Genomic DNA, 20,605 nt, shown 5'->3' on the forward strand with positions numbered 1-20,605 from the left:
TTATATTGTGTCCTGTAATGCGCTTCTTGTACAGCACGCTTTTTTTTTCATTTAAATACCATTATTATAATTATATACATATAATATTTATTTATTATTTTAATTTTATTATTTGTTGTAAGTATGTTGTTGTTGTAGATCTCGATATATATGTACTTGTAATTTATTAATTTTGTCATTATCCTATTATTTTATTTTGATGCAATATTAAATTCATGTTTGTGCACGTCATATCTGCTATCCTAATCCAATCTCTCTGTGTAGGGCTGCTGGAAGAGATTTCTATTAGAAATAAGCAGATCCTATTGTGTCGTCTTACTGTGTGTAAATTGTTATTTTGTGAATATTTCTTGTGCACAATAAATGATTAAATAAAACGTCGCACATTCGTCCGCATTTCGTGTATTATACGTTGCGTTCGACGCGTACAGCGCGTACGATGCTGAAAACTGTGCGATCAGCTTTAAACTTTAATATTTTTGTCGGTACCCTACCAAATCCTCGGTAGGGTTTCTTATACCTACAACGTAAATAGTTTTTGCCATTTTACCACTATAAATAAGCAAAATATTTCACATGTAAATCCGACGCAGGTGCTCTGCTGATGTGATTATGTTGCACTGTGGGCAAATCTTCTTGGCTCTCAAAGATTGGAGCCAACACACCTGGAAACAATTTTATTATAAAAACTTTCAAGAAAAATGTTATCAATTAATGTAATATAGCTACTTAACGTACGCCATACACGCTACGGTTTACCGGAGAGGTCTACCTGCGCAGGTAGACCGGAACGTGTGTGGGAATAGACCTGTGCAGTTTTTTAGGCCTGCGCAGTCGACCGGAGCAAAATCGAAAATCAATAATTTTGCTTCGGTCTTTCGGCTGATACCTGCACAGGCGGCCTCTCCGGTGTATGGCGTATGTAATCTACGACACTAACGCAACAATGTGCCAAAATGGATACACTATATTATAACGCTTTTTTTTATTAGTCCTTGTAAGTTATATTGGAAAAGACAGTTGATAGACAAGCACAAAACTTAGCCCTCGACGAAAACAGAGGGGTGTTACAGTTCGACAAGGCGTTTTATGAACGTGGCGAGAAAAGGAACTAACGCTGCTATCATACAAAAACGTCATTTTTGACAATTTTCCTTTACCAGCAGCGCCCATTGACACATTCAATTAAAGCCTTGTCGAACCGTATATGTTTTCCATGTCTGTACGTCTGTCCCTGGAATGGTAACTTCTAAATGGGTGGACCGATTCGAACGAATAATAGTAGTTTACCTCGCAGTAGACGTGCCAGCACTGTATGGACACCGCGGGCGACGCGTACGGACCCAGGCAGATTAGACACTTTGCCTGGAATACACAACATTATTTCAACACTTATTTTATGACACTTTAGGACAGGTATTTTCAAACTGATTTGGTCTACTGCCCACTTTGAGAGAAAATTGTGCTTTAGCTTTGTTTCAATTTAAAATGCATCCTGATGAAATACATCAGCCCCAAGCCTCTACACAACGCCCCTATTTTTTTCTGGGTTCCACACCACCCCCCTTTAAACCATCAGCGCCCATAGGGGGGCGTTATCGCCCACTTTAGGAAAGACTGCTTTAGGGTGTCACGCATTGACCTCGCCTGTAGGGTTACAGGCCAATGCCTGTTGTATACTTCTTGCAATAAAAAAATTGGCTGACTTATTGTATTAAATAACAATATTAGGAATTGAAATAATTATAGAAATAGGCAGAAGGAACCGACCTCTGAATTTTGTTTCTTCTCTAAATCTTTAATTTTTGCTTTTAGAGCCTGGATTCTGGTCTGAAAAAGAAATACATACACATTTTATTAACTTGCTAAGACAGAAAAACACAATTAATACTTTGATATCTCAAGCCAAATAACTTGGAAAAACTAAGATATACATTTTCATGGATCTGTTTTTTAACCTCGATTTAAAAAAAAAGTGTTGTTATTGATAGTATACAGGCGTTTTTGTTACACACTGTTTTACCCACATAAGGTTTTACCCTTGTCTGTCAAGCGACATTTCAAACATCTGTCAAAACATTGTATATAACAAAAACCTTTACATAGACAGTGTAAGGGCCTGTTTTGATCACTTCCTGATAAGTGCCGAATTGGCTATCCACCACTTAACTTGACAGATGAAGTGTGGAGAATCTGTCAAAAAAGTTGTGAATAGCCTATTCGGCACTTTATCAGAAAGTGGTGATACAGGCCCTCAATCTTTTTATTCGGAACAGTAATCTTTCCTGGTCATATCAACTGAAGGAGATTAGTAGGAAGGTGTACTCAACGTGGCATTCCCTAAAGCGACTTCGGTATTTACTGCCAGTACCTACTAAGGTAGCCTTAGCGGAATCGCTATTTCTGTCACTCCTCGACTACGCAGATGCCTGCTTCATCAACTTGACCGAAGACCAACTCAACAAACTGGAGCGCCTTCAGAATATGTCAATCAGGTTCGTTTTTGGCTTGCGGAAGTTTGATCGCATATCTGAGTTCCGCAATAAACTAAAATGGTTACCAACCCGCCTTCGACGCAATGCTCGTGCACTTCCCTTCCTCTATACCATCCTATTCGATCCTAACAGCCCTAAATACCTGAAGGACATCTTTAAGACGCTGACAACTGCCAATGACCTTGAGGATTCGCATTTCTAAGCCACGCCCCGTAATTGTCCGATAAGACAGCGCCAGCTTTGCTAGCGGCTAAACTGGGAACTTCTAAAAGATAGGTTTGATTAATATTGAGCTGTCGCATAGATTTCAATAGATGGCGCGTAATAAATAAATATATACTTCCGTGAGCGAACTATAAGAGTGCGGCTCCACTGAGGAGCGGAAGCGATTTTCGATGATGTAAAATTATTATATTATTTACTCATGTTAAGATTAGTGCAGAATGCAGATAGAACGGAGCACAGCGGAGAGGTAATATTAACGCACTTGAAAATAAACTTTATAATCATTAAACTAAAGTGCATAAATGCCTGAACCTTACAAAAAATGCACGTTTGTCCTCGAGGATACGCGGGAATCTTTAAAAGTTTGAAGTCGATATTATACTAATTCGTTATGTCTATTGTGGTAGTAATGTAAGCCATACACGTTACGCAGGTAGACCGGAATGTGTGTGGGAATATACCTGTGCAGTTTTTTGGACCTGCGCAGGCGACCAGGTCCCACACACATACCGGTATACCTGTGCAGGCATGCACCTGCGTGCTGTACAGGTGGATCTCTCCCGTCCCCGGTAGACCGTAGCGTGTAAGGCTTACTTATGGTAAATAAAACACAGTTATTCTTTTATAATATACCTATTATATTATAAAATAATGACAAAATCCAACTGCGTAAAAACATTCAATTTTTTTCATAAACATTTTTTCTGTTACATTACAATTTACATTAAAATTACGTTAATCCGTTAAAAAAATGTTAGCTTCGTTAAACGTTACAGCGTTACACTGCGGACGAATTAGCGCAAGTTAACGTTAATCGTTAATCCGTTAATATGTGTAATATGGCCTTGTTGTAACTTATATCATTGCGTTAGTGTACATACAAAACCTGTTGGTTTAAGGTTTTGGAAGTTAACAGGTTAGGGACAAAACAAAATACTTCTATAATTATTGTATTCTAGGTAGAAATTACAATACAATAATTATTATAGATATAGTTTATTGTTATTATAAATCATTTGCATGTTGATAAAGAAGAGTGCAGTATAATTTAGTTAGGTAACTAAATTATACTGCACTCTTCTTTATCAACATGCAAAATATGATTTATAATAACAATAAACAAATCACTCTTTCTATAAGCATCGGCGCTGAGTAATGAAATGATAAAACGAAACAAATATCTTCTCACTCGCATGCGCCTGAAAATGTATATCTAGTATTATTTTTGTTTCGTCTGAACCTGTTTTCGCGCGGCGCCGCGGTGCCGTGCGGTAAATAGTAGGCATTGGATTAACGATTAACGGACTTCTGCATATTAACGGAAGTTAACCAGTCCGTTAATATTTTTAAAAGTTAATCCGTTAATCAAAATGTTAACTTCGTTAATTAACGATTAACGGATTAACGAGTTAATGCCCAGCTATGTATATATATATATATATACAGTGTGTAACAAAAACAAGTGATAATACTTTAGGGTGTGTACGTGTTCCTTGTAGAGAGTTCACTGTGAAAGTAGCAGCTCTGAAAGATGATTTTTTTTTCTTTTGTATGAGCAAGGGCAAGTGTCACGAGTTTCCCCATACAAAAGAAAAAAAAATTAGGTCTTTCAGCGCTGCTACTTTTACAGTGAACTCTCAACAAGGAACACGTACAAACCCTGTGTCGAGAAAATTGAATGCCGAAATCACCTACTTCGGAACTTCTGTAATAGGCTAAAAATTTACAAACTGATACGAAATATCCCATCAAAGACACAAATTTGACCCAAAGCGTGATCATGATGAAGTTATTAGAAAATTATTAGAAAACTTTGGCCGGGTGATAAAAAGAAGACCCAACACTGCAAGTGCTAACCTAGTAAAAGACATTTTATATAAAAAAAAATAAGCTTCCTTTCTTCTATCAAACATGGCCAAGAAAATTAAAAACAAGCAATAAGAGATTTAGAATTACAAGGAATTAAAGTAAAGCCTTGCGGGCTATTTATAGATACAGACTTGCCATTTCTAGGAGCAACGCCCGATGGAATTTGCGATGAAAAAACTATTTTAGAAATTAAATGTCCCATCACAGCATATAACATTGGAGTAGACGCTGCTATAACACAACAAAAAGTTACATTTTGGAAAATAGATAAACAGGGCAAATTAAATATAGACAAAAATCACTCCTGGTTTTATAAGGTGCAAGGGCAGCTCCATATTTCAGGTTACGAATATTGCCTTATTATTATTGATAGGCATGTAATGGTCTTCATTTGAGTCACTATCAATTATCAATATTAGATTGCAAAGTATGCATAGAAATGTGAATTTTGAATTGAGGCCATCTTGCTTTTCACCTACTAGTTCTATGTCAGTTAAAGCACATCCAAGAGGACCATGATGAGAAATTTCTTGCAACCTCTTATAAAAATATGAAACACTTATAATTCTTCTTCCGACATCAGGTTTCTTCTGAGGAAGTGCAGTTTCAACAATAAGCTTTTCAGCATCACATTCAGCCTCCAAACTACATAGTCCAGTGTCATGGGTACTTTTTTCTTCCAGCCTGTAAGTAAGTTTATACTTTGAGACATCGACATTTAACAACAGTTTAAAAACTGGATCACCACAAAATTTCATAAATTAAAATGATTAACTTTTCGATTATTGGGAACTAGGAATTAGGATAAAATTATACAGAACTCAATATTTAAAAAAGCCTTTTGCTCGTTTGCCTTCTAATTTCATTAAAAAGGTATACTAAAAATTTTATTAGGCTAATACGCTGCACTCCGCAGTAGGGGTGGGTCGTTATGTGATTTTTAACCGACGAAACAAGTTGTAACTGTACGACGCGGGCGCCCGGTAACGGTGTGACGTCATATCACAATTTCGCCGCGCGGGCCCCATACAATTAACGTGATTTTTTTCTCTATCTCAATAACTGCAACAGGTAGGCACTTGAAATTTTCATCAAGGCCTTAATTATATATGTACTTTAATAATCAATAATAATATTATAATAAAATAAAAAATTAAGGGGGGCTTATACAAAAATCACAAATTTTGGCCTATTTTGCACTATAACGGTATGTGTATTCATAAGTGAGTCCGATTAGTAACATAATATAATATTATTATTAATTATTAAAGTACACATATAATTTAGGTCTCGGTGAAAATTTCAAGTGCCTACCTGTTGCCGTTATTGAGATAGAGCAAAAAATCACGTTTATTGTATAGGACCCGCGCGGAAAAATTGTGATATGACGTCACAAGCGGTCGCGGGACTGTTAGCGGGAATCGATATTTTTCGAAACTTTGAATGCCTATAAAATCAAAACTACAAGGTATTTTTGACTGCAACAAAAACTAGTGTATTTGTATACATACAGGCTTTACTGTGACAAAATTTCAAGCAATTTGGCATACCTAGTAACATTCTCAATTAAACCTTCCTGCCCAATTATTCCAGCGGGGCTAAAATGGTCGCTTTGTTGAATCATGAGACGAATCATAATATGATTCATTTCTCTAATATCGCAAAATGCAACTCTGCTTGCAATTCATTTTTGTATTTTTGCACTGATTTGACATTTGTCAGTTTTGACAATTCATTTGCTGAATTGATTGAGAGGAATTGCTAAATATTACCATTTTAGCCCCGCAGGGCTTAGGTATCATTAGGAGAGCCCATTTAACCAAAAAAAATGGGTGTTATTTTTTTAAATGACAATATTTTATCCCATTTAAAATCGTTGCAGAAAGGTCACTCGCGGCGCGGGGGAATGAAAGGGGGTGACGCCGGGATGAGGCGCGCGCGCGGGCCTATAGCCTATAGCCTTTTTTCAAATCGGACCAGTAGTTCCTGAGATTAGCGCGTTCAAACAAACAAACAAACTCTTCCCAATTATAATATTAGAATTGATATAAACTAATTAATATTTTTGCTAGGTAATCTGCGCGGAACTAGTTGGCCGCGCCGCCGGTATGCTCACATACCGGCGGCGCGGCCAACTAGTTCCGCGCGGACTATAGCAAACTCGCTGTCGCTCGCTAGGTCGACCGGTGCAGTGGGCGGCGGGCGCTAGCTGCGACTCCAAACGAAACAACGCGACGATCGCTCGACGGTACTTCATACCACCCAATGCAATAAAAACGTTACAAAAATCACTACTCTACTATATAAATACAACTCGAAACTAGTTATTCGGTTACTGTATGTAGCTAGTTATTGTAACTATAGTGACGTGAAATAACGCTCACCCCTACTCCGCAGTGAAGCCGCACCCTATTAAGGCCGGGACACAAAAACACGGTCCGGCGCCGTACGACGCGACGTCGCGTCGTCGTGCCGTGATTTTGTGTCCCGGCCCTTACGGAGCACATGCTCCTTCCCATCCATCCATCCATCCATCAAGCCATCACGGCTTGAATAGAGCTGAAAGAATCGCGCAATCGCATCGCGCTCAAATAGTAATAAACTTATTATATCTATATTTACATAGCCTATCGTAATTGTAAAAATATACTTGCCTTTTTAAAATACATTTTCCACTGTGTTATTATCTAATTCCATCGTTTTCGGTCGACTGGAAAAAAATTAAATCATAATAATATCATAAAAAGGCTAAAATAGCTTGTAATAGATAAACTGGATCATAAAAAAATACAATGAATGAGCCATGCTTTGGCACGAATGGGCCGACTCGACCAGAGAAATACCACAGACTCACAGGAAAACCGGCGTGAAACAGCCCTTGCGCTGTGTTTCGTAGTCGTGAAGGACGTTTGGTTACAACTTATAATAAGTAGATAAATAAACTTATATTACCTTTCCAACATACTACCTGCCGCTGGATCTGAATTGGCATTTGGTGATTTGTTTGGGTTATCAATAATTGTACTATCCATGGTTTTCCGCCGCCTGAAATAAAAAATTAAATAATAAAGGCCTAAATAAAACTTCATATTCAAAGCAAAATGAACTTATAGTACCTAATTATAGTACTTGTACTAATAATTATTCTGTGCTAATAGTGATAAAAAAAAAACCATAAAAAGTATTACGAAAATTCTCTGAAACTCGATCCATAGACCGATTGAATATTGATTTATCAGAACGATCCCCGACGCGCGACGCTAAAACTTATCTAGGCTAACGAAATAATCAACTTTATGAGTGGTGATTTTTTAACTTTTTGAACATTTATTTTGGAGTGCAAAACTCCAACATAAATGTTCAGATACAAAGCAAAATTATTATCAGTGATAAAATAAAACATAAAAAACTGTATTACGATTTACGAAAATCCTCTAAGATTCGAACCATAGGCCGATTGGAAATTGATATAATGTTATCACAACGATTGTGATAACATTATTATGTCAATTTCCAAGGTCTATGGTTCGAATCTTAGAGGATTTTCGTAAATCGTAATCAATCGTAATACAGTTTTTTTATGTTTTATTTGACACAACGATCCTGGCTATCCTAAAACATATTGAGAGTGACGAAATATTTTGATTCGGGGTCGTAATTGTTCGTTGTTTTTTTAATAAAGACGTACGCAACTAGAAAGTAGATAAAATTGAACTTACTTTTACTTCCATCATGTGTTTGTGGCTTTCACGAAGCTGTCGCTTTTTTGCTGGACGTCTTTTCTTTTTCTTGTCACCCATTTTTACAGACGCGCAATATAATTTCAAATATTTACAGAAAAATATTTACAGAATAAACTTAATATACTATAAAACAATGAGAAATACCTAAATACAAATTTTAAGAACTAAACGCTTCAATTACACTAAATCACAATATCGGCAGAGCGAAATCCGTCACACGTCCACATAGCACCGCGCCTCAGCGAACACTGTCGGTTTTCATGCGAGAGAGAGAGATGTGAAATGTTCACTCAGAAGCGTGGATACATTTTTCGTTTGTTAGAGGAAAAATAAATATTGTGGGAAATCTAGATGTCAGAGCCGAAAATTAAATCGGGCAATCTTTGGATTTTTGTAAAAGGTATCAAATAAACAAATTTTTAAAGCATAGATTGTATTATTACTTTAGTTAGAACTGTTTAAAGTTCCCGAAAGATGTAACTTTGGTATTTTTTTTCATCCAGTAGGAGTACATTATTTTATTATTTAAATCGGACAAGCTTTTCCAAATATAATAAAAAATCACATATATTTTTTTTGTGCCAATCAATGAAATACATACGTCTAGAAAACTGCACAAAGATGTCAAATTGGCAGCTGTCTGCGCCTTAACTTCCGTCGCCCTGACAGACAGGAGCTGCGTTCATCCAAAAATCTCCTCCTAGATATTCCTATCCACCACACAAAATATTTCCATTCCTCTTACTCCATACAGTCCGTTCTACTCTGGAACTCTCTCCCTACTAGGGTGAGACTCTCTAAAACTTTGAATACATTTAAGTCCTCCCTTAAGGATTACTATCTAAAGATGTGATCTTAGTATGGACTGATATGGCATGAGTCATGACATTAATTTATTTGGTACTGTATATACTTTCATGTGCCAATATATTACGTAAATTATATTATGTATATTATAGTATGTATATAATATTATATAATCATATGTATTAATTATTATATAAAATATATTTTTTTGATAAATATTTATTTTATTATAATATTTTGTATTATGTGTGTATTTATTTCATAGGATAGTATTTATATGTAATGTATTAATATTAAGTCTTTAAGCTTTATTTTTAATTGTAATTAGATAATATACTTTAAGCACAACGCCCTTTCTCCAGCAACTTTTTGTTTCCCTTCCTTCCAAAGGTTGTCTGGAAGAAATTGCTATTTAGTAATAAGACCGCCTTTGTGTACTCGTCATTTTATGTGTTTTTGTCGTATGTTTGTTGTTACTGTAACTGTGTGCACAATAAAGTATAGTACCTGGATGACCGAGCTTTGCTCGGGAACTTTCTGAAATTCGTCTCGCCATATAAAAAGCCGCAGGTAGACGGCCCGTCAAGTCAGTTCGGTTCGAGCGATCATCAAGGCGATTTCGGAGTGAACACAAGTGATCAATAGTGAGTGAACCAGTGAAACCTACGACTTGGCTACGACCTAGGACAGTGATAGTGCTTGGTGATTTGACCTAGTGATTAGTGTTTGGACTTAGTGCTAAGTGTTGTGACCTAGTGTGTGCTTGTGTGACCTGGACTTAGTGAATAAAGTCTTCAAGAGAGTCACCAGGTCTTTCTCTCCAAATCCTCGAACCCTAGCACGTAACAATAGTTTATGGGTAAAGTTGTGTAATTGGGGGGGCTAAATATACTTTGGCATAAATAAAGTTTAATTTAAAAAATGAAATAAGTTATGTGCACTCTGCACAGCTGTGTTTGGGTGTTTTGATTTAAGGGGTATCAGGGTTTTTTTATAAAAGCTTTTGAGTTTTGACACCAATTTTGTTGTTTGAACATCGCGCGCTATAAACTGAGGTCCACGCGGACGACGTCGCGGGCAACAGCTAGTGCACAATATATAAACTGAGCAGTATTCTCACCTCAGCACTGGCTTCAACAAGTCCATTCATTTTGTGCTCGGGAACTCTGTCGCTCTCCATTGGACTGGTATCCTCTTCCACTTCGTCCTGTGGCGGTGGTATGTCAGCCTGTAATGTGTATGTATGTGCAATACATAAAAAAATTGTTAACTGACATATTTTGCCGGCTAAAGTCGCATAATGCACTAGAATTAAAAAAATCCGGCATAAAATTAGATATGCTGCAAAACTATAAGACCAAGTTTAAAAAAAAGTTTAAAGTAGACTATGGACATAGAAAGGTACAGGCGCGGTCGCAGCTTGAAATTTTGGGGGGGGGTCACCCAGTAGTCACCACACTATTTTTTTTTTATCTGCGCCCTCGGACGGTTCTGGGTTCACAGCAGCTGTCTAAGGTCGGACGAAGTGGTGGTTAGGGAATAGCTAGAAATTTCCTTTTATTATTTAGCAAGATTTTAAGATTTTTCAATTTTACCTTAGATTTGGGGGGGGGTCATGTCCCCTGTGACCCCTCCCCCCCCTTCGGACCGCGCCTGGAAAGGTATGTACTAAATACTAATTATGACATGAAACAATATTATGACGAGGTCTGTGAAATATTTCTTTTAGATAATTCAAAGCAGTATCACACCATCTCTTTTATTAATAAGAAGCAAGAGAGGGATGGTAAGTTGCATACGTCATGCGCTATCCTGGAGGGCGAGTACTGCGGCGGCCCATAGAGCTCCGTGTCCTCATCTCCGTCCACCACCTCAAATAAAAATAAACATTAACATTAAAATAAAAGATGGGATTGACATAGCTACTGTGTGTAGTAAAATCCCTGAATAAAGTAATAAAACATTAAAATTCCCACCATATAAATAATTTTTAAGATATCATCTCTCTTTATTATAATAATTTATTTTTTCTCTCTACATTATAAGTTTTTTTTTATGAAATAAGGGGGCAAACGAGCAAACGGGTCACCTGATGGTAAGCAACTTCCGTCGCCCATGGACACTCGCAGCATCAGAAGAGCTGCAGGTGCGTTGCCGGCCTTTTAAGAGGGAATAGGGTAATAGGGGACGGTAGGAAAGGAAATAGGAGAGGGGGCCTCCGGTAAACTCACTCACTCGGCGAAACACAGCGCAAGCGATGTTTTACGCCGGTTTTCTGTGAGCCTGTGGTATTTCTCCGGTCGAGCTGGTTATAAGTTTTTTCTGTCTGTTTGTTACCTCTTCACGCTTCATGTTGTCGGCAACGAAATCTTAGTGATTTCGACTCGCTTAACGCTTGTTAATCGCGCTTTCAACGCGCAACTGTAGCTATGCAAATGCGCGACAGCTGGGAGATAACGAAGAGGGTCGTTTTCAGGTATTTTTGTGCTGTTACTGAATCGCGTTTGGGATACAATTGCGGTCGTTAATAGTGAACGACCGTGTATCGATGCAAACGCGCAAGACAACGCTGTGGGTTAGGGCTTCATTATACTCAGATTATATCAGACGTGGGAGAGCCATGCTTCGGCACGAATGGGTCGGCTCGACCGGAGAAATACCATGTTCTCACAGAAAACCGGCGTGTAACAGCCCTTGCGCTGTGTTTCGCCGAGTGAGTGACTTTACTGGAGGCCCAATCCCCTACCCTATTCCCTTCCCTACCCTCCGCTATTCCCTTCCCTTCCCATCCCTACCCTCCCCTATTACCCTATCCCCTCTTAAAAGGCCGGCAACGCCCGTGCAGCTCTTCTGATGCTGCGAGTGTCCATGGGGGACGGAAGTTGCTTTCCATCAGGTGACCCGATTGCTCGTTTGCCCCCTTATTTCATTAAAAAAAATACTACATAGTACATAGGCATAGAGTTTGGCGTCAATGAGCTCACCAGCGCGCAGTCTGTGGAGGCGCGGCGCACGGGCACGCCGGGCCGCTCGCCGTCCGTCAGCGCGGTCGCGCGCACGCGCCACTGCCCGCACCACTGGTACTCCGAACCGAAACCGCTCTCTGGTGGCTCGTCGTTCTAGAAAGTAGCAATTGTGATCAAAATTATTTTAAGTGCCTGCAGACAAAATATTATGTTTGTAGGTTATTATTTAAACTTTCCTTTAACATTAACACGTAAAGAATGTATAAACAATGTCTGAGATGGCATATCGTACCAGTATTAAAAGTTTATCTTATGGCATTCAATATATTATAATTTCTTTAACACACCGATTTTACTGGGATTCAAAGCGACAGCCAATAAACGCTCGTCGCACTTATGTTGACCAATAACGCGTCTCAAACTCGATTGGCTGACATATTCATTAAAGAAAACCATATAAAAATCCATTGATCCATCCATCCATTACTTTTAAATAAAGCAAACATAGGGACAGAAAAACAAAACTTTATTTTATGTAATGAATTATACCTCTACATCAATGCTGCCCTCCTCGGAGCTGGTGTCAGGAACATCCTCATCCATCTCTGCGCCCGTACGCTTGAGGCAGCGGAGCGCGTGGCGGTGCAGACGGGACACGGGGAAGGTCACGTTGCACACCGGACACGGGCCCTCGCCCTGCTGCGGCGGCGGGCTGCGCCGGCGGGCGCGGAGGCGACGCAGCCGGTTAGCGTGTATCCTCTGAAAGTTTAATTTACTTTACGCAAAACACAGTTTTTAAAATTTAAATAAGTTGCTGGTCCAAACCTTTGTTTGTTTGTTATATGATATTTGATGACCTTACATTGGCATCCCCATATCTTAATTAATTTTTTAATCCTTCTTTAGTGGTGGCTTTTTAGCTCTAAGGGTTTGTGCATTGATCTATTAATAAATCGCTGATTAACTGATAGACCAAGGCCTTTTATATTGAAATGTCATTGATAGACTATTTGCATAATACTTGAATAAGAAATAATATCAGTAATAATTAAGAAACAGAATTTTTAATTTACCATTACTATGTATTATGCATGTACTAACTACTAGTAGCATGATAGCATGTTTCTAATTAGATACATGCCTTTTTTTTTTTTTAACATGGGGAAATGCTTTACGCATCCCCGGCAAATTGGGGATATCGGCCGGGGTATGTGGGACTCCTGCTACCCACTAAAACCCCAAGGTGTTCCACTCATCGCTTAAGGCAGAGTTGCGGGTATGATAGAACCTACCGCAACAATTAGATACAAGCCTAACAAATCATTAAAGTTAATAACCAAACACAATAAATATTAAATATAGTACCAATATTATTAACTATATGAATCAATAACAACATTTTAACTTAACTGTCTTGAATAGTATTGAAGATGTTAAATTCAATACCATATTCATACCTCAAAACAGAGTTGAAGGTTTCTTTGATCCAGCTTGCTCTAATATGCAATCACGGTTCTAACTTTTAACCATTTATATCCTTGAATTTCTAAATTACTACATGGAACTTTCACTAATTTAAAGCCATTATTTATTTATTTATTTCAGCCCCACTATTTTAAATAAATCCATTTTTTTTTGTAATATTGTATTTTTTCAAGTGGTTTCTAATTAATAGATGTAGGGGACTCCTGTCACCAGTAATAATAGTAACTAAAGGGCCTCCTGTCACTGGTTATTAATTAAAGTTCCTAGCTTAAAATATAACCAAGGCTGCAGCCAGGATTATTATAAGAAATCTATCACCCATTTATAGTAGTTAGTCCAATGAATCTTTATTCATCATCTGGGCTCAACCATGGCATCTCTGAATGTTAGCATAATGTAAGCAATACAACATACATAATACATATCCATAAGTATACAAATATTACAAAATATTCAGTCTTATTATATTCGATTGGTAACTGAATAAAAATTGAAATAACTTTTTTATTTATGTAATATTTTTTAAAGGTTATAAATAATTGTGTTTACCTGATAAACATCGCTTCCCAGGCATCCCGATACATCGACCTCCGGTTCTCCTTCAGTATCTACATTGGAGCTGGAGCCGGCGACGGCGCCGGAAGTCCCGGGACTGGCACTCAGTTTCCGCTTGCCGACGCCGCTAGACAACTTCTGTAGCCGCTCCACCTCCAGCGCCAAGTGGCTGTCCAGCTCCCCCTGCCTTATAGTGCAACTACACACTGGACAGTTCGGCAATTCGCTCACTTTCTTCCGACTTCTTACACTATTCAGTATCACACTGTCGTCGTACGACATAAAACTGGAGTTAGAAGTGTTCAAACCGCTAGAATTCTCTTCCATATTATACATCACCGCAGGTAACATTTCAAATACTTTCTGTTGATAGTTTACAAATCTAGTAACATCGCGGAATTGGACGAACTATATCGCCGTTTGAAAGTTTTATAGCGTTAATAGAGGACCGATTGTTACGTAGGAACTCATCTTGTTAGCGATAGTCTTGTAAAACATTATTAATTAGTCCTAATAAAATCGTTAACGAAATCGTAAATAAACAAGCTTGAGTTCAATTTATTTTTTAGTGATCAAATGTCAAATTCGATTGACATTTCTTTGCAAATGACATAATTATATTTTAAAATATTCATATTTTTTAGTCTTTAGCTAATCAAAATGAAATGAAATAAACCTAAATTCCAAAAATCACAAAATAAATAATAATGCAAAAAAATATACCGCATTACGCATACTTTGTGCTTTCCACTTTTGATTTATATAAACGAATTGTTTGATTCTGAAGTCTGAACTCTGATTTCTGAACATGAGCATTGCAGAATGCAGATTTTAAAAAAAGCAGAATCAACTATCAAGAAGGCAGATTGGTAATTGCATATCCAGGGCTTTTTGTGTTTCTTGTAAAAACGCAAGCCATAGACAATAGACTTTGCAACTGTCAAGTGTCAGTTTTCAGTTCTGTCAGTTGCTGTCACGACTGTCAAGTCACAAGTGTCATTCATTTGTCAAATGTTAATTGTCAATATCAGCTGCATTGTGCCGTAAATGTTTACAATTTTATTCATCATAGTTTAAATAATTCTTTCCAGAACTTACACAAATAACTACATGTATAAAGTAATCAATTATTTAATTGCTATCTTATCAAAAGTTCTTGCTTGAGACGAAGAAACCTGTTCAGTAAAAATGTTTACTTCAAAGGTAAGCTTAAAAAACGTAATTTCAATAAGTAAAGTGCCCTATGACCTTGATATTACTCATTTAAAGTCATTTTCCTTGATTAAAATAAAAAACAGTGACTGTGCATTATCACCGCACGTTATAATTGGTATAAATCAATGTAAAAATACCTGGTAATGTTTCATCTGTTACTGCTTGTACACTCGTCACATTGCTATTAATTCATGTTAGTAATTAAATACACACTTATATTATTAACTACTACAACTACTTGCCCTGACACACGTTGTTCTGCCGCACCTGTCAAAGAAATTTTCCAATAATTTGTCATTTAAACTATTCCCTATTGTTATGATTATTTTAAATGTTATACTTGCCAAACTAGAATGCATTTTTTAATAAAATGACTGTAAGCTGATTTATTCTTTTACCTACTACGAATAATAAAATATTCGTAGTTTACCTATAAATCCCTAAGTGACAGCTCACAGCCGGCTGCCGCATAACAATTGAAAATCTATGGTGTCTGCAATACCCACCATGGAGGTGTTAATAAACAAGATTTTGTCCCATAGAAAAAAGCATGGAAAATTAAAATATTGTAGGAAGTATTTTTAATTAATATCATTTTTATATATAATTTTATATAATATCATATATAAATCATTTTTATATATAATAATAATTAATAGCATTTTTAACGTGGGAGAGCCATGCTTCGATGAATGGGCCGGCTCGACTGAAGAAATACCACATTCTCACAGAAAACCGGCGTGAAACAGCGCTTGCGCTGTGTTTCGCCGAGTGAGTGAGTTTACCGGAGGCCCAATTCCCTTCCCTATCCTCCGCTATTCCCTTCCCTTCCCATCCCTACCCTCCCCTATTACCCTATTCCCCCTTAAAAGGCCGGCAATGCACCTGCAGCTCTGTTGATGCTGCGAGTGTCCATGGGCGATGGAAGTTGCTTTCCATCAGGTGACCCGTTTACTCGTTTGCCCCCTTCTTTCATAAAAAAAAAAAAAACTAGGAATATTTTCTTGAAGTAGGCCTATTCAATACATACTTACCTAAAGAATATATAAAAACCTCTAAATTATGAAACTCTTTTCTTTTTTTGTAATTAATTTCTAATTAATTATTATAGTAATAAACACATTAAGCCAATTCTTATATTTTTAACTTAAACCTGCACCACATAACAAATGAATTTTTGTTTTTATTTTCAGTTAGAGGTACTGGTGGATTTTGGTCCTAAAGCAGATGAAGCTATTGTAAACAAAACTATAAATTTTCTCAAAGCACACAATGATGTTAAAGAGGTAAATTCATTTTATATTTTTGTGTTGTTGCAGTGAAAAATATTATAATAAAGAGTTATGAAATTTCACATACTTACCAAGCAATAAAATACTACAATGTCAGATTAATTTGGTCAAGTTTGAATTTTTTACTTAAGTACATTCTTTTAGTTTATATTTTTTAATTCAGAAATTGGTTTTTTAAGGTAATTTTCAAAGATGGTGCATTTATGGTTGAGACTACATTACCAAATACTGTTGTACTGGATATGGTGGCTAAGACGTCAGGCAGGAGGGCAGTGTTACAGGGATTTGGAGGTGTGTATAGGTGTCGAAAAGTATTTGAAGTCCTTCCCAATGTTCTACTCTATAACTTTCCAAATTGTCTTTTCCAAGGGCTTCGCCAGCCGATGGCGCGGGGGGGGGGGGGGGGCAAGTTGACTTTACCTACACAATTCATACTTTACTCACTCTCTATAAATGAGAAAAGTAGGTATGAATTGTAGGTAAAGCCGACAGCACATGAAGCTTTTCACTTGTACTACTAGCCTTACATCTATTACCAGATTTTAATATTATAGTGGTTGTTGTTTGCATTATATTTGGCAACTTTTTTAGAGTCTCTAGGGGGGGGCAGCTGCCCCTCCCTGCCCCCTTGGTCTTTTCCCTTTGCTCTTGCGCACCTCTTGTTTTAAGTCTCAAACCTAGTGAACTTCTCAAACATGGTATATGTTTTAAAAATAAGGTTTTGTGCTGTCTAGACGTAGTGTTGGTAAAAAAAATAGAAATAATAATGAATTGTTATATGCCCATAAGCAATAATTAAATTAATCGTACTGGCTAAAAATACGATTGCTAATATTATCGTGCACATCAATAGTCTGCGATCGTGATAAAAGTTCACGTCCGCGCTGTTACGCACCGCGGCGCTAACTGTTATTGAAATGCTAATTTTCACTCGATAGTCGATGCGAAATAATACTCGACGCGAGCGGTGCGATAACCGATAATTATTCACGATGCCGCGATTTTAGCAAATAGCAAAGCAATAACAAGTGATGTTGTAACATCAAAATTAGCTTGTTAATGAAATTAATAGAAAATAGCATTAATTCCCATTAGTACTATCACTATTACTACGTCTTGCGAATGACCGCTAACCGTCAAATTACTTTGAAAAACCCATCAATAAAGTATCCTACCACAATAATTATTGTACTACGACTTACGAGAAGTTGCCTGTTTACGGAAATTCGATTTTATCGGTTAAATACTGTGAGTAACCCTCTTGTAAAGTGTCTTAAAACAAACAAGACACAATAACAATAATATTCTTAATGCGATTTTAGATTGTGAATAGATGTAATCTAATTCCTATCATTTGTTCCACAGAACAACAGTCGGCCGTTGCCATGGTGTCATCTCAGTTCTGCTGCGGCGAGCGCGTGATGGGCGTGATCAGATTTCAGCAGAGCGGTGACGGGCCGCTGGTGGCCGACGGCAGCCTGGACGGCTTGGCCCCGGGACCGCATGGCCTGCATGTGCACGACGCGGGGGATTTGAGCAGGGTGAGTAAGAGGTTTCAGCAGAGTGGTGACGGGCCGCTGGTGGCCGACGGCAGCCTGGACGGCATGGCCCCGGGACCGCATGGCCTGCATGTGCACGACGCGGGGGATTTGAGCAGGGTGAGTAAGAGGTTTCAGCAGAGTGGTGACGGGCCGCTCGTGGCCGACGGCAGCCTGGACGGCCTGGCCCCGGGACCGCATGGCCTGCATGTGCACGACGCGGGTGATTTGAGCAGGGTGAGTTGACCTCTGCGAGATGTTTACAAAATTACGACATTAAGAGCCAGTCCACACGGTGCGTTACGTTGCGTTGGTGCAACGCAAACATTTTGACGCATAGCCGGCCGCACGGGCGCTGCGCCATCGCCACGTTATTACGAAGCAGTCTCGTCAACACCCCCTGCCGCTTCGTCTCGGGGCTGCTAATGCTGTAAGATTAGAAGATGTACTACCTAGCGATGCAGTTGCAACTATCTCTGTATTTATATTGTCTAGCTCTCTAAAACAGTGGTGCCCAACTGGTATTGCTCCAAGGGCTATTTTGAAAATCCCGATAAGCCACGCGGGCACAACGAAGTTTAAAAAAAGTATTAGCGATTTAAAGGAAACTAGGTAATTTAGTTATTGTTTATTTAATTTATTTGACCCATATTGTTCGCGGGCGCCTAGATAACAGGTCGCGGGCTATCAGGTGCCCACGAGCTACCGGTTGGGCACCACTGCTCTAAAACCTTGCATAGTATAATGTATTATGGCTAGTGGCTACCATAATATTATCATGTAACGATACTGTGACGATTTTCATTACATTCAAAATGTTGTTTTAAGATATCGACTAATTAATTGATATCTGATTTTTCGAGTAATTTACTTATAAAGATAACATTTTTTTGTTCACAATGAACATGCATTTTATCCATTTAAGCAATTAATATTATACATAGTAACATACATACTAGAATTAACCAGAAATCTTTAACCATTCCAGGGGTGCAGTTCGATAGGGGATCACTACAACCCCCTGGGCACGCCGCACGGGGGTCCGCTAGACCCCCCGGAGCGCCGGCACGCTGGGGACCTCGGTAACATCACCGCGGATGAATCAGGGCGGGCTACGTTCAGGATATTGGATAATGTTTTAAAGGTAAGTTTTGTTATAGATAGAACGCCTTTTTTGGGGTAAGGCCGGTCACAAAGTGCGTAGAAACGCCTATACTAATAATTTCTTCTCATGGGTCTTCTGTCAATTTGTGAGCGAAGTCAAATCTCATATGATTTGATTTAGCTATCTTCGCTATTGAAAATTGTTGTAAGTATTTGATATACAAAATTCCATTTTCATACTATAGTGCTAAGGTGCGCGCGTACGGCAGCTGCGTTAGGGGGGCGACGCTAGGCGACCGCCCAGGGCGCCGGATAAAAAGGGGCGCTGAAGGCAAACAAAAAGGTTATTAATTATATTTATTCTGAAGGTATAGGTAAAATCTCAAACCTATTTTTGTAATGTTGCAGCTGCACGAGATAGTGGGTCGGTCGGTAGCTGTGAAGGCGGGGCGCGACGACCTCGGCCGCGGCGCCTCCCCCGACTCTGCCACTGACGGCGATGCTGGACGACCGTGAGTGACGTTTTTACTTTTTAAGGTTCCGTTTTAGGGTTCTGTAATCAACAAGTCCTCGTTGACTACGAAACCCTAAAATTGAACCCTATCCAGCTGATTTTTGTATATTGATAGGTTAAAGGCCTGTTTCACCACTTCCAGATAAGTGATGAATAGGCTATCCATCAATTAACTTGACAGATCAAGTATGGAGAATAGTTATATAATTTAACAGTAGCATTGTCCTACAAATAGAACAATCCATATTTTAGGACCATCAAATCGAAATATTTAATCTCTGTTAGCTACGACTTTCGAGATTTTTCGCAGAGGAAATTGTTAGTTTTATCAAAATGATACTCAGGAAAAATAGCTTGATAATAATCAGGTCGAAAAAAAATTCTAGGAAACCTGTACCTACTATGATCACTTTTTTTTAATTCCAGTGTCGCCTGCGGCATAATCGCGCGTTCTGCGGGCGTGTTCACGAACCCGAAGCGCGTGTGTCAGTGCGACGGGGTGGTGGTGTGGGACGAGCGGGACCGACCGCTCGCCGGCGCCGGACGACAGTGCTGCCAACACAAACCCGACGTCGGCAAACATGGCAGCCAACACAATAAACCGTGCTGCAAAGTGTAGTTGGTGTTTCATTTGTGAGTTTCTCCTTGGTTTATAGTTAGCAATTAATACTGTAGTCAGGAACATTTATTTAATTGGTAGTATTTGTAGTAGTAGTCAAAAAGTAGTGAAGTCGATATATTTTTTCTACATTGCCTTGCAATATTGCCAACATGACGATAATATTGTAAAAAAATTT

The 20,605-nt window shown here is 38.4% G+C and overlaps 2 protein-coding genes across 3 annotated transcripts; one reads left to right on the forward strand and one right to left on the reverse strand.

The window, feature by feature from the left end:
* Positions 1-385: 385 nt before the first annotated feature.
* LOC121736567 (E3 ubiquitin-protein ligase RNF220) lies at positions 386-14,717 on the reverse strand. The gene is made up of 8 exons (XM_042127853.1): positions 14,140-14,717; positions 12,655-12,864; positions 12,124-12,258; positions 10,939-11,010; positions 10,260-10,367; positions 1,771-1,830; positions 1,291-1,365; positions 386-665 (listed from the first exon to the last, which is right to left on the reverse strand). Exons 1-8 carry the CDS (start codon positions 14,494-14,496, stop codon positions 573-575), a joined length of 1,110 nt encoding a protein of 369 aa, XP_041983787.1. The 5' UTR covers positions 14,497-14,717; the 3' UTR covers positions 386-572.
* A 453-nt stretch (positions 14,718-15,170) lies between these two features.
* LOC121736576 (superoxide dismutase [Cu-Zn]) lies at positions 15,171-20,444 on the forward strand. 2 transcript variants are annotated; one of them, XM_042127865.1, is made up of 8 exons: positions 15,171-15,348; positions 16,554-16,646; positions 16,832-16,943; positions 18,018-18,087; positions 18,205-18,310; positions 19,179-19,334; positions 19,703-19,806; positions 20,235-20,444. In XM_042127865.1, the coding sequence occupies exons 1-8, from the start codon at positions 15,334-15,336 to the stop codon at positions 20,425-20,427; spliced, it is 849 nt and encodes a 282-aa protein (XP_041983799.1). In that variant the 5' UTR covers positions 15,171-15,333; the 3' UTR covers positions 20,428-20,444. The 2 variants fall into 2 exon arrangements, with proteins under 2 accessions (XP_041983799.1, XP_041983798.1); XM_042127864.1 differs by lacking the exon at positions 18,205-18,310 and having other exon boundaries at positions 18,018-18,193; positions 20,235-20,443.
* Positions 20,445-20,605: the final 161 nt, after the last annotated feature.

Source organism: Aricia agestis, chromosome 19, assembly GCF_905147365.1.
Source record: "Aricia agestis chromosome 19, ilAriAges1.1, whole genome shotgun sequence".
NCBI lineage: Eukaryota > Metazoa > Arthropoda > Insecta > Lepidoptera > Lycaenidae > Aricia > Aricia agestis.

Coding starts and splice junctions, on each gene's coding strand:
- LOC121736576 (XM_042127865.1), top strand. Junction 18,311..19,178: donor ACGCGGGGGATTTGAGCAGG/GTGAGTAAGAGG, acceptor TAACCATTCCAG/GGGTGCAGTTCGATAGGGGA. Junction 19,335..19,702: donor TATTGGATAATGTTTTAAAG/GTAAGTTTTGTT, acceptor GTAATGTTGCAG/CTGCACGAGATAGTGGGTCG.
- LOC121736567 (XM_042127853.1), bottom strand. CDS start 14,496: ATGTTACCTGCGGTGATGTATAATATGGAAGAGAATTCTAGCGGTTTG. Junction 12,865..14,139: donor TGGGAAGCGATGTTTATCAG/GTAAACACAATT, acceptor TTAAACTTTCAG/AGGATACACGCTAACCGGCT. Junction 666..1,290: donor GCTGGCACGTCTACTGCGAG/GTAAACTACTAT, acceptor AATTGTTTCCAG/GTGTGTTGGCTCCAATCTTT.